Source organism: Orbicella faveolata, unplaced genomic scaffold, assembly GCF_042242905.1.
Source record: "Orbicella faveolata isolate gen_17 unplaced genomic scaffold, um_ofav_v1 contig_15, whole genome shotgun sequence".
NCBI lineage: Eukaryota > Metazoa > Cnidaria > Anthozoa > Scleractinia > Merulinidae > Orbicella > Orbicella faveolata.
The window spans coordinates 4,414,574-4,425,925 of NW_028301542.1; the positions used below are offsets into that span (position 1 = coordinate 4,414,574).

Genomic DNA, 11,352 nt, shown 5'->3' on the forward strand with positions numbered 1-11,352 from the left:
ATACTCTAAAACTGTCAACTCTGTCAACTGTGAGATGTTTCGAAGTAATGGTAAATTCAGAACTTTTGGTCTTTGAAACTTGGTTGTTTCAATACAATGAGACATTTAATAGAATTGACAATAAGAAATATACCACTAGTTTTCTCCTTGAGAAACATTCGGGAAGCATAGCTTTACAAAACAGGTGGTTTAGCGGGCAAAGCGCCAAGCGAGATGCACGAACGTTCCGCGCTCGCCCTGGCGTTTGGCGTTTGCATTCTACCCCGCTAAACTACCTGTTCTATAGGCTAGGGAGAGCACTTTTAAGTATCAGAAATTTCATACTGAAATTATCTTATTCTGTGAATGAATTTATCTTTAAAAAAAAAACATTTTAAAAAGTCATCAACACGCCATTTTGCGCTACTCTCATAGACTGAAGACTTGCTGTAAAACAAACGTGACCGAGACTGAAAACTCGCTGTTTTTACCCTTTCTTTGAAGTCCTTTTATCTCTAAACTGACCAGTCGGAATTTTCGATCATAACAGGCCTGAATTGGGATCCTGTGGGGGTAAACAGAATTCAAGTGCCTCAATTTCCGCGACGTCAGACCCTAATGAACCGAGCCACTCTTTCTTATTCCTACTCACGTTCGTTGACAAATTTACACAATGAAGTAGTTTTTACAGAGGAACTTATGCTCAGTGAGTCCTCAGTGCATAAAAAGCCACGAACATCAGGAAGAACTATTATAAGTTAGGTCAGAAAGGAAAAACGTACCAAGTAATAACTTACCATAATCGTGTCAATATTTTGAAATGGTAATGCACGCAGAACTGTCCTTAAGGGCCTTTTAAACTAATTACCTTTAACTTTGGCCTGACACAAAGTTTATCGCTTATATATTCTGTTAATGGTTAGAAAAAAAATGTAAGGGCTTATATTTATTGCGCGTTAACTGAAGAAGCTTGAAGACGCAACAATAATTTTTAAGACACCACCTTAAGTTGACACCTTTGTGAAAAGAACAGATTGAAATGAAAACCTGTTCAACCCAGGGCGGGGGGGAGGGAAGGAGGGGGTGTTGTTACTGCCTTGTATGAGCTAGATAGGTATGTGCGGGGCTAAAGAGTATGCTCTTTGAGCCATTCTGATCAGAAATAGGGTATGGTTTGTGCACTCTGGCGCTAAATTCGATATGTTTTTAGAGGGGTAAGGTCTGAGGACTCCCAAATACAGCATCGAATTTTGGACAGAGTCTGAATTAGGGTAAGGAAAGAGGGGTTTCGAGAAGCTCGCCGCACACTCCCTCCCCAATTTTTCTGGGAGCCCCCCAGATGCCAACATGAATGTTTGGATAATAACTTGGCTCGTGTTTGCAACAAGCAGATAGCTCCGTGCTTAATTTTTGCTGTGGGAAAATATCAGATATTAAACAGACGCACCGGATCACAGCCAAAAACAGCATGGCGCAAGAGCAAATTAAAAGAAAACCTTCATTCTTTAGATACTGAGACAGATAATACAATTGCAAAGAGAAGCCAAGCCAAACCACTTTGTACCTTAAGTAAACCACTCGCGACATAAGCTACAAGATCAAACTATTAGCCAAGTGTTTGTAAATAACTGACAATGAACAAACTTCCTCTTTGTAATAAGATGGGTTAAACAGGTTAAACAGGTTCACTGAGAGCACTCTAGACTATCATTTAAGCTCCGGCCCAGTAAAGAAAAACTTGTACAGCTTTTAGAATAAGAGCCATTTAATGTGCCCTGTTATTTTTTCAGGGACACTTAAGCAATGTTTCCGTTGGGGAGGTCTAGTCGCATCAAAATGTCTGAAGTGTAGTGAAACGTCACCGCAATGACCTTTCGCCATGAGGAAAAAGTTCTACGTGTTGATTTGGAGGAGCAGGAATATCGTTTTGGCTAAACGACTGAAAAAAAGACCAGCTACGATTTTCGTTAAGGTAACAGTAGAGGGTTATATGTCTAAAACTATACGTCGGGAAATTAGAAAAACATTTCATTGATTTAAGTGCTCTTGTTTTCTCCCGATTATAACCCTGTATTGTAAACTCGTTTTAATCCGTACTTTACCTTGGGATTAGCTGGTGGCATATTATTGGCGCTGTGGTGCTGCCCCGTAAGTGGACTACATGAGGAGGCTCCGCCCAAAAAAGCGGGATTATAATATAAATTAAAAGTGTAAGAACTTCATCTTCACTAGCTACTGCACTGTAAGAATAGGACAGCGAAGATAAAACTGTCATTTAAAAGGCTTTCTAAAATATCGCGAATAGACGCGCCTAATTAAGAGAAAAGTTTAGTTAAATGGTGAACGTTGTTTGATTATTATTCTAGAAGCACTGATCTTGTAACGCGATATTGCCTTCTGCAAAATAGTAATTAGAATGGAGATATCTAAATTATATGGGACTACATATGTTAACTTCATCAAAATACGCCTATTTAGCAACCATTCCCAATTTACGTCTTTCTTTCACTTAGATTTAGCTTTGCAAAAGGATTGTGGCAAGTCATAGACTCTTGTATTATAGAGATTCGATTGCACCTGAGAGCAAAAAGCGAAATGTTTTAAAACGTCTCAACAGTCAGACTTTTTGTGTGAAAAAAGAGAGAATTAGTAATACCAACGCTAACTTTGCCTCCGATTTCTCGAAGTAGGCGATTTTTTACACAAATTCTTGTTTCTCTTTTAGGGGTTCGAAAAGTCAGAATTTCACAGAGTTTCCTGCGCCGGCCGAAAGGATGCACAGAAACAATGGGCGTGTTTACTCATCCTCGTTTTCAAGAGTGTACATGAAAAAGAGGTCGCCGGGAAGGAAAGTCGAACCTCTCCACAACGGCCACCTTGGGGACAGAGGAAAGTGGCCGTTGCATGCAGAGAGCGAGGTGGCCGATATGTGGAGGTAGGGGTGTAATGTGACACCTGTTTTTTTTTTCAGAGGTGTAACATCCTTTTTTCTTTTTTCTTTTTTAAACTGCTTATTTTAGCATATAAATACGTAACTCGATCAAAAGATTAAAAAAAGAGAGACCAACGACGCGAGATATGATCAAGTTTCGTGACCTTTTACAATTTTAAATACACTATTCGTCAGCTATTGATTATAAACTGGCCGTTGTCGGGAGGTTCTTTTGGCAGTTGGGACGCGTTTTGGTGGCTGTTGCCGTTATGGAGAAGTGGCCGTTAAAACAAGAGTGAATGTATTCACTGTCCGCCGGGACCAAAAAAAGGGGCCGTCGTAGAGAGTTGGCCATTGTAAAATCTTTTCGGTGTTCAATTAAAGTCGTCTTTAGTCGTCTGGAATTTAAAATACGATCGAACTTCCACTAACGGCCACCTCAGCTTTTCTCGTTAATATGACAACTGCCTTACTTCACCGGGATGAAAACTGAAAGAAACCTTGATTCAGCCAGTCCAAATCAGCTTGACTGACCAGCAATCGAACAAATACCACTGAGAATCATATAAATAAGAATACAAGATAATTAGTTTGCTCCTTCACATATTGTCAAAAGCGAATACTTACTTTTAATCTTCCTACTACAGTTTTGAAGGAAAATACCCGTTCTCGATTATCAAGAGGTTTTCCGCTGAAAACCAGGCTTTTCTCCCCGTTGATTTGTGTCAGAATTGATCATTTTCTCTTGTTGCAGGTTAGTACTGTGGCCATTAGTGAACTATGGGGCAGTTCTCTCTTGCATCAATTTGGCTTTCCCCCTCTCTAGTAAGTCTCTCTTAGTTCTTCGCCTACCCTACTAGCCAAACAAACATCGCTCCCAGGCTCTCTCTCCTCTGCCTTCCCGTTAAGGGAGGGAGAGCCTGGCAAAGATGTTACCACCCAAAGCTTAAGGTGGTATGGTACCCTCAATATGGACCAAAAAGTTTGTTTAAATATGGTGAAGAAAGATCGATTGTGTGCTATTGCACTCAAGAAGAGAAATTAAATTTGTAGAGTTTTACTCAAAATGGTTGCTATGGAAACCAGCCACAGCCTTTTGAAGTAGTGTTTTATAGTATTGACGCCAACACTTCCTGCTCTTTTACAAAACAAGAATTGACTGTCAAATAAGTATATCATGTAAGTTTCTGTTTTGTTCTGTGCAATGAACCTAAGTTTTGACAGTTAACTCTTATTTTCAGTGCTTTTTACAACCTTATTTGGAAATAACCTTATTTTTTACTACACCCAGTGGACAAATCATCTCATGTCACGTGACAGATCTTAAAACGTTACGATTTTTTTGGTTTATATCATCGCGACACTATTGGTCTTTGATCAGCCCAAGTTTCGGGAATTCTACTTAAAAACCTTGCAAAGTAGAAATGTTGGCGCGAAGTCAGTCGGTACAAAAGTAAACTTTTGAGAAAAATGCACTTTAAGTTTCTTACACGAAGTATTAAGCATTTAACGAGCCACAAATAGCGGGGAAGGGGGGTGCAGACTGGATCTCGGGGGAGGGGTACAATGGTTGTTCTTTTTTGTAAAAAGTTACCGCAGTTGTGGGAAATATTCCTTTTCATAAGGGAAATGAATGAGCCTGTGATGGCAATTTGAGGCAAAGCTTTTCACAAATAATTATACCAATCGAGTCGTGCATGTCTTATAAGTTTTTTCTTATAAGTTAAAAATAATCTATATTTTTGGTCACGTTCTTATAGTAAACAGTCGTTGCTATGGCCGTTGCTACGTGAAAAAACTTATACCACTGTGTACTTTCCTTAAATTTCACACTCATCTGAAAGGAAATTCGGCAAGATCGTTTCAAAATGTTTTTGACAAGTCAAGTTTTTCATGAACATCGCCATATTTTAGGGTACCATACCCCCTTAACATTGTCACGTCATCGGTTGAAAGTGAAAACTTTGGAATTCTTATGGTGGAGATGTGAGTTACTGAGATGCAGTATTGCCTTGAACAATACTACTTTTACATTGAAGAAAACCTAAAAATCATACAAGTTTACTAAGATAGAGAAACACCAAAGAAATCATAGTAAACCATAAAGAAACAAGGATGGGTAAGGATGGAGAAGATTGACAGGGATTGCAAACGACGAACTTGAAACATTTAGGCTAAACTTTTCAAGATGCGGAATCCGTTCGTAATGAAAGATATAAACTATTCAATCTAAAGTTTTCGCCGTGATTAGTTAATAATTTCATCTTGACATTCCTATAAAACCAATTTTGATAGGAGAATGAAAAGTTTTTACATTTCATGGCGGTTCTATAAATTAAGTCATATTATACTACGGCATTGCGTCACGGAGGTAATTCTGATATAAAAATGGCGAGCATAAGAGGGTTACTCTGATACAATAATTATAATACCTGACCAGGCAAAATCCCAGGAGTAAATAATATAAAATGGTGGAAACGTAACGGCGAAGAAAATAAGTCCCCAGGGATGTCTTTATGATGGGAAAATAATAGGAAAACCCCAGGGATTTTATTGGTTTTCTTATCCCAGGGTTTTTATTGGTTTTCTTATCCCAGGATTTCTATTGGTTTTCTTCTTGAAATATTGTAGAAAAAAAAGAGGAAAAAGAAAAAAAGAAACGCCGCCGTTTAAATCCATCTGAGAGATGCAACTTAAATTAGGTAATTTTGTGGCATTCTAATGACGTGCATTGACGCTCTTTACACAACGACGTAGTTTGCCGAGGAAATATTATGCGCGTATTGTTTATTATGTAATTAAGCACTTTCCGCGTTTTGTTGTTGTTTTGTTGTAGTATCAGACATCAACAAACCGTTGAGAAGATAAAACGAGGGTTAAAATTTTAAAATAATAAAGCTTATATAGGGTGATGATTCTGATCTGTGCTAAGCGCTTTACGAAACTGAAATAATAATTTCAAAAGAAAAAAAAAAAAAAAAAAAAAAAAACAGGTGTTAGTTTTGACACAAGGGGGAAACATTTCTGAAATTTGCTAAGTTGCACTTGGTTCCCAAAATTGAATTGAACTCTGATTTACGTTCGAAAACAACGCGTAATAATGGAACGAATAAACACAGCAGACTGGAAATGATTTTGATCTAAGGTTAGCGACAGGAAAAACCCTGAGACATGAACACAGCGGGTTCTAAGAGATTGCAATTGATTTTTAAATTAAAGCTCTCCAAAAATGTCCCTCTTTCAGTTTGCCTCGTGGCTGAAGTCAGTGAAACACGCGACAAAGTCTAAATTTTAAGCCGTTTTGTCCATTCGTCGGTTTGTACTTCAAAATCAACAAATCGAGATATTTTTGGCTTTCGATAATCTTTTTGATAAGCTTGCACTTAATAAAACAGACAAAAGAAAAGATAGGTCCAGGATAGATCACTTTACTGGGCTAGTTTACTGTCTCAGTTTTTCACCTTGGAAATTTCAAGAGACCACTGAGACACGATTTAATTATATAACTAAATCAAGAGGTCAATGCGAAAGAAGACACTGAAATTTCAAAAGCTGTAATTTTCTGTCATCATATGGGATCATCTGATGTCTTGAATTAACTGAGAGCTGAGACCGGTGATCAATTCATAAAAAGCACAAGAAAGAAATTATACTAAATTGCAACACAAATCTCGGATCAGTTTTTGAAGATAACTTCAGGATATTTCATTCAAGACCGGTAATTGTATATTGACATGGGTATGATTCACTTTCATGGGTATTTTTGCTTGCTCTCAAGTCTCCCTGAATTGAACTTGAAAATATTTCCGACAAATTCGACCAGTGCCGTTTTTAAGCTTGCCCGCGATTTGAGAAAAATCTGCCTAATCGCATTGGACTTCGATATGTCTGTTTACATAGACAGCAACGCTTAAAAAGTTTGATGAGTTTATTGAATTCTTTTAGCGCTTTTGTCAATAAGCTGGTAGCACCTTTTTCATCTGGCTCGTCCAAAATGTAAGGCCACCATAGAAAAAACAACCCCGTACCGGATGAATTATAAATAGGATTTGCCTCTACTACAGATTCCACAAAACTATTTTGGAAAGGAGTGTTGAGGGTAATTTTACAAGGCCGTATGAATGGGATTTGATGCAAACATTCTCAAAGCTGAAGCGGGCTAGGTTTGTGGCGAGCGCGTGGTTTCAAGTAGCGGTCACGTAAGCGAGGAAAAGGTTGCGTGTTTTACATCGTAGAAAGCAAATCCGTTAATAAGAAATCCTGGAATGAAGCAATGGAGACTATTATGAGAGTGTGCTTCCTGTTCATTGTTGTATTCCTTTAAAATTAATGAGATGTCTTGAATAAAACTGAACAATCTCGAGGATTGACAATGTTTACGTTACTAAAGTGATATCTGACATTCTGAGGCTGTTTTTGAAAGCCACTCAAAACCCAGGAAGCGTTAAATGACAAGTATTTTAGACGCGATAAAAATACAACATATAAATAGTCTTGGTATGTCTTTACCAACTTTAAACTAAAACAAGCTTCAAAACAAAGCAACAAAGTCAATACTAAGCGATTTCTACCGGTGATCAACACCCTTGTACAATGCATGTTTGGTCTATACGAGGTGTTATTGCATGGCTCCATCACTGAGCAAGGCAAGGATGTTATCTATCCATTAAGTTAGATACCTCGGTCGATAATTTTTGAGTTGCGTGTTTAAAAAGCCTCTTGTTGTATTCACCTCAAAATCAACAAAGTCGCGCCAAGCGCTGAATTCAGCCCACCTCTGAAATCTGATTCCTCACCCATCCGGCATTTTCTGCTAGTTCTTGTTTTGTTTTTCTTTTTATCGTTTTAAGAAGTCTGCGATACGAATTGTTTATCGAACAACGTCGTTTTTGTTCACTAGACCTTTAATTTTCTTTTTCTTAGCTGTTATATGCGTTGACAAACCTCGTTTCCCCATTAATTTGCGAAGTCTTTTCCTATTGCGAAGATTCATGAACAAACTTCCTCTTCATTGCTGACAGTAACAAGCGAAGACCTACATTATCATACGTTACTTAAAGAGTATTGATTTCATCGTAATGAACGAATTATTTCCAGTCAAAAGATTTCGCTGGTTGCCATCCCAATCATCTTCAATCTAAAGAGGAACTGAATTGTCTTTTGCTTTTTGTTGTCGTGTTTCCCAAAGTGACTTTTCTGAAGCACCAATTCAGGATATCACTTACATCACAAAATTAAATGTGTTTCCGAGACTAATTGCATGTGCTTCAAATCTGTGGTCACAATTACAAGCTTTTAACTTGGCCATGTGCTGGCTTAAGGAGTCTTTAATTGCACGTTTTAACAAACAACAACCTTCATCCAATAAAACACTGAGATCTGTTTGTACATTGTTTGGCGTCTTAAGGCTTCACATTTCGTGAAAGAAGCCACTTAAGTCCTTTTCCGAGGCCATTCTTCGCATGCAACGTCGATATCCTAGTTAGCCACAGACGTAAAAACGCTTCATAATCGCACGAAAGCTAAGGAAGAATCGAACAAACCTTTTCGCTTATTGTGTAAACACACGCGCGCCAGGGTAAAATACAAAATGCGTTTTATTGCTATAATTGGTTTGGCTTAAGCGATTTTTCACTGCTAAAATGCTTGATTTTTGTCTTATAAGCCATGTTTGACTTCGTACTTATGTGCGGCGTTAATCTTCCTGATAAGTGAATCTAAAGTACGTGTTCGATAATTATGGAGTAACGAAGGGGCGGGCAGCCAACACTGAATTGAAATAGCAGCCTTAAAGACCTTGCGTTTTATGTACTCAATGGGTTTGTAACTGTTGAATGTAATGACAGCCTCAACAATAGCAAAGTTAACGAAAAATTGCTCTGGAATCAAAGACATTAAGAGCTGCCACGGAAGCACTAAATTTTCAAATTTTCAATTACCTCGATTCGTCTGACACCGGAAAAAGCCAAAGATCTAAATCAAGTACAAAGATATTGGCGAACACTGGCTTGCGATACTCCCAGCTGCGATCTAATTAGTGTTTTCTTCGCTTCTAATCGCGTGTTGACAAGCGACAGTGTCAAGTCGTTGATAAAGCTGGATCATTTGATCGTGCATGACATATGCTTGACTGCCAGACTCTTAGCACTGAAGAACGTACGGCCACGCCTTCTGAAATTGACACATGTCTCGTCCATTTCGAACCCTACGCATATTTTACCGCGCGAGTTACAATACTCTTCTCAATGAAGCTCTAAGCTCCGTCGCTGTCTCAATGGCTGGATGCCCTTCCAAAATGAGTTCGTTTTCGATAGACAGTATACTTGCTCTTCAAGAGACCAAGTGCGGCACTGCACAAGACAATGATATCCATAAAAATATAAATGCGTTGAGCGTCGAAGAGCTTCGAGATGAGGATGTCACTACTTCTAAATGTGGAGAGCGCAGAAGTTCTCCAAGTTCGAGTCTAACAGTAGGAATAGAGGAGTCCTCTTACGAAGGTAAAGTCTTGGTAATTTTCTATTCCGCGTTTCATGTGTTTACCGAGTTTGTCACCTATTTGCAAAGATATTGCATTATTACCGTCGCTGAGTTCGTACGTCTCGAAGACCAAGATCATTCGACCCTATGGGTTTCAGTTTAAATGGCAAGTTTGCTTCAGAGAGTTTAGTTTGCGAGAGAAACCTAATTTTCGAGATTTTACACAGACGTGATATAATCACACCAAGTATGTTGTACCGTAATAGCATAGCGTGGAATAATTCGCAATAGTATGTTACTAAGCTCATGAAAAATGTCGCTGCAACATTTCTGGTTCAGTGCTTCTAGCTTTCCGCGTTCTCGGAGCTAAAGTCTTACTTCACATCATACTCAATTTTAACATTTTCTCTTTGTTTTTCCTAGCTGATTCTACAGAAAGACTTGATGCCGAGGATTTTAGCAACGAGACCGATCAAGACCAAGAAACGGAAATTCCAAACACCAAAAAGCGAAAGCGGAGAGTATTATTTTCCAAGGCGCAAATCTTTGAGCTGGAGAGGCGATTTCGGCAGCAGAGATATCTCTCCGCCCCAGAAAGGGAACAGCTTGCAAGACTCATAAACCTGTCGCCGACTCAGGTCAAAATATGGTTTCAAAATCACCGGTACAAATTCAAGAAACAAGTTGGTGATAAGGGACACATCCTAGGAGAAACCATGTCGTTTATGAGCCCCAGAATTGTTCCCGTGCCGGTATTAGTGCACGAAGGACAGCCTTGTTACCGACCTAGAGGCGCAGTGACTTCTCGGCAGGAATTCAGTAATGGCTTCTCATATCCTCCGGTGCCGTTATTGTACTCTAGTCCTGCCGTGTATAATACCCGTTACTGGGGCTTCTCTTAGAGTATAGTAATACGTTAGTAAATAGCGGTTGAAGGTAGTTATTTTGTTCATAGAAACCCAATCGAAAACGTAATCCTATTCGCGTCTGCACTCTCAGGGGTATAATTTCGTGTTTCATCATTCAAAATCGCTCAACACGTTTTATGTAATTCCTGCAAGATTATAAGCCTTTTAAACTTGCGCAAACTAGTCAGTTATAAAATAGAACCTTGTGTTCGTAAACTGGTGGATTCGTTTACTTTACTAAGCTTTAGGATTTAAGCTTCGTTTGAAAAGATCTTCAGTTAACGCCATGTGCAACATTAGTTTATGTACAAAAGATTATGTTCGTACCTGTTTTGTATTTCACGAATAGCGAATTGTTCTCCACTGTGATTTAGCAAACGGAGGTGATAAAATTTCCACCAAAGGCGTGAATAAACTTAAGCATTCGATAGTTCTCCACTGGTGGTTTTTTTTTTTATTGTTAAGAGTTCATTGTCTGTCATAGAAAGCTTTGCCAAGGCCGCTTAGGTTATCATAGAGTTGCAATATTTGCCAAGAACTTGGCAAACAAGTTGTACATGATTATGAGATTTTGTAATCTACAAATAGTTTAGAGTCATACGTACTCAGGGATTAAGAAATCCTTTTTTTAGCCATTAAAGAACAATAAATGTTCCTAGTACGGAAAAAAAGTCAAACCGGACATATTCTATGCCAACAAAGCACCGCTTTCGTATTGTGTTCATCCGTCATATCATTGCGTGGGCTTGTTTGGGACATGATCCTTTTTGTTTATAGCATCTCAGAATTTTGCTAGAGTTCACGGATTTAAAATTGTTAGAAACGTGATGTTATCTTTAGAGGTGGAATGAGAGCAGAGGACTTTAAGTCTTTGTGGGAGTCACGGCCGCGGAGAGCGGATATATAGGTTGCGAGATAAGAGCGCTAGCTCACAAAAATTGGCGCGGAAATCTCTATCTGTGTGCATCAACCACAGCTTTCACTCTTGACGCACGCTTTGAACTGAACAAGTATTTTCTAAAAGGCGTAACTGCCTTTTGTCAGTGCTTTTGA

At 38.7% G+C, this 11,352-nt stretch overlaps 2 protein-coding genes across 2 annotated transcripts; both read left to right on the forward strand.

The window, feature by feature from the left end:
• Nucleotides 1-1,722: 1,722 nt before the first annotated feature.
• LOC149113207 (uncharacterized) lies at nt 1,723-3,049 on the forward strand. Its single transcript, XM_089288054.1, has 2 exons — nt 1,723-1,951; nt 2,705-3,049. Exons 1-2 carry the CDS (start codon nt 1,859-1,861, stop codon nt 2,924-2,926), a joined length of 315 nt encoding a protein of 104 aa, XP_089144180.1. The 5' UTR covers nt 1,723-1,858; the 3' UTR covers nt 2,927-3,049.
• Nucleotides 3,050-9,076: 6,027 nt separating this feature from the next.
• Nucleotides 9,077-10,729, forward strand: LOC110063524 (homeobox protein XENK-2-like). The gene is made up of 2 exons (XM_020770523.2): nt 9,077-9,411; nt 9,815-10,729. Exons 1-2 carry the CDS (start codon nt 9,096-9,098, stop codon nt 10,291-10,293), a joined length of 795 nt encoding a protein of 264 aa, XP_020626182.1. The 5' UTR covers nt 9,077-9,095; the 3' UTR covers nt 10,294-10,729.
• Nucleotides 10,730-11,352: the final 623 nt, after the last annotated feature.

Excerpts from the sequence above, each read along its gene's own strand:
- LOC149113207 (XM_089288054.1), top strand. The coding sequence starts at position 1,859 with ATGAGGAAAAAGTTCTACGTGTTGATTTGGAGGAGCAGGAATATCGTT. Across the intron at positions 1,952-2,704 it reads CAGCTACGATTTTCGTTAAG|GGGTTCGAAAAGTCAGAATT; the intron begins GTAACAGTAGAG and ends TTTCTCTTTTAG.
- LOC110063524 (XM_020770523.2), top strand. The coding sequence starts at position 9,096 with ATGTCTCGTCCATTTCGAACCCTACGCATATTTTACCGCGCGAGTTAC. Across the intron at positions 9,412-9,814 it reads AGAGGAGTCCTCTTACGAAG|CTGATTCTACAGAAAGACTT; the intron begins GTAAAGTCTTGG and ends TGTTTTTCCTAG.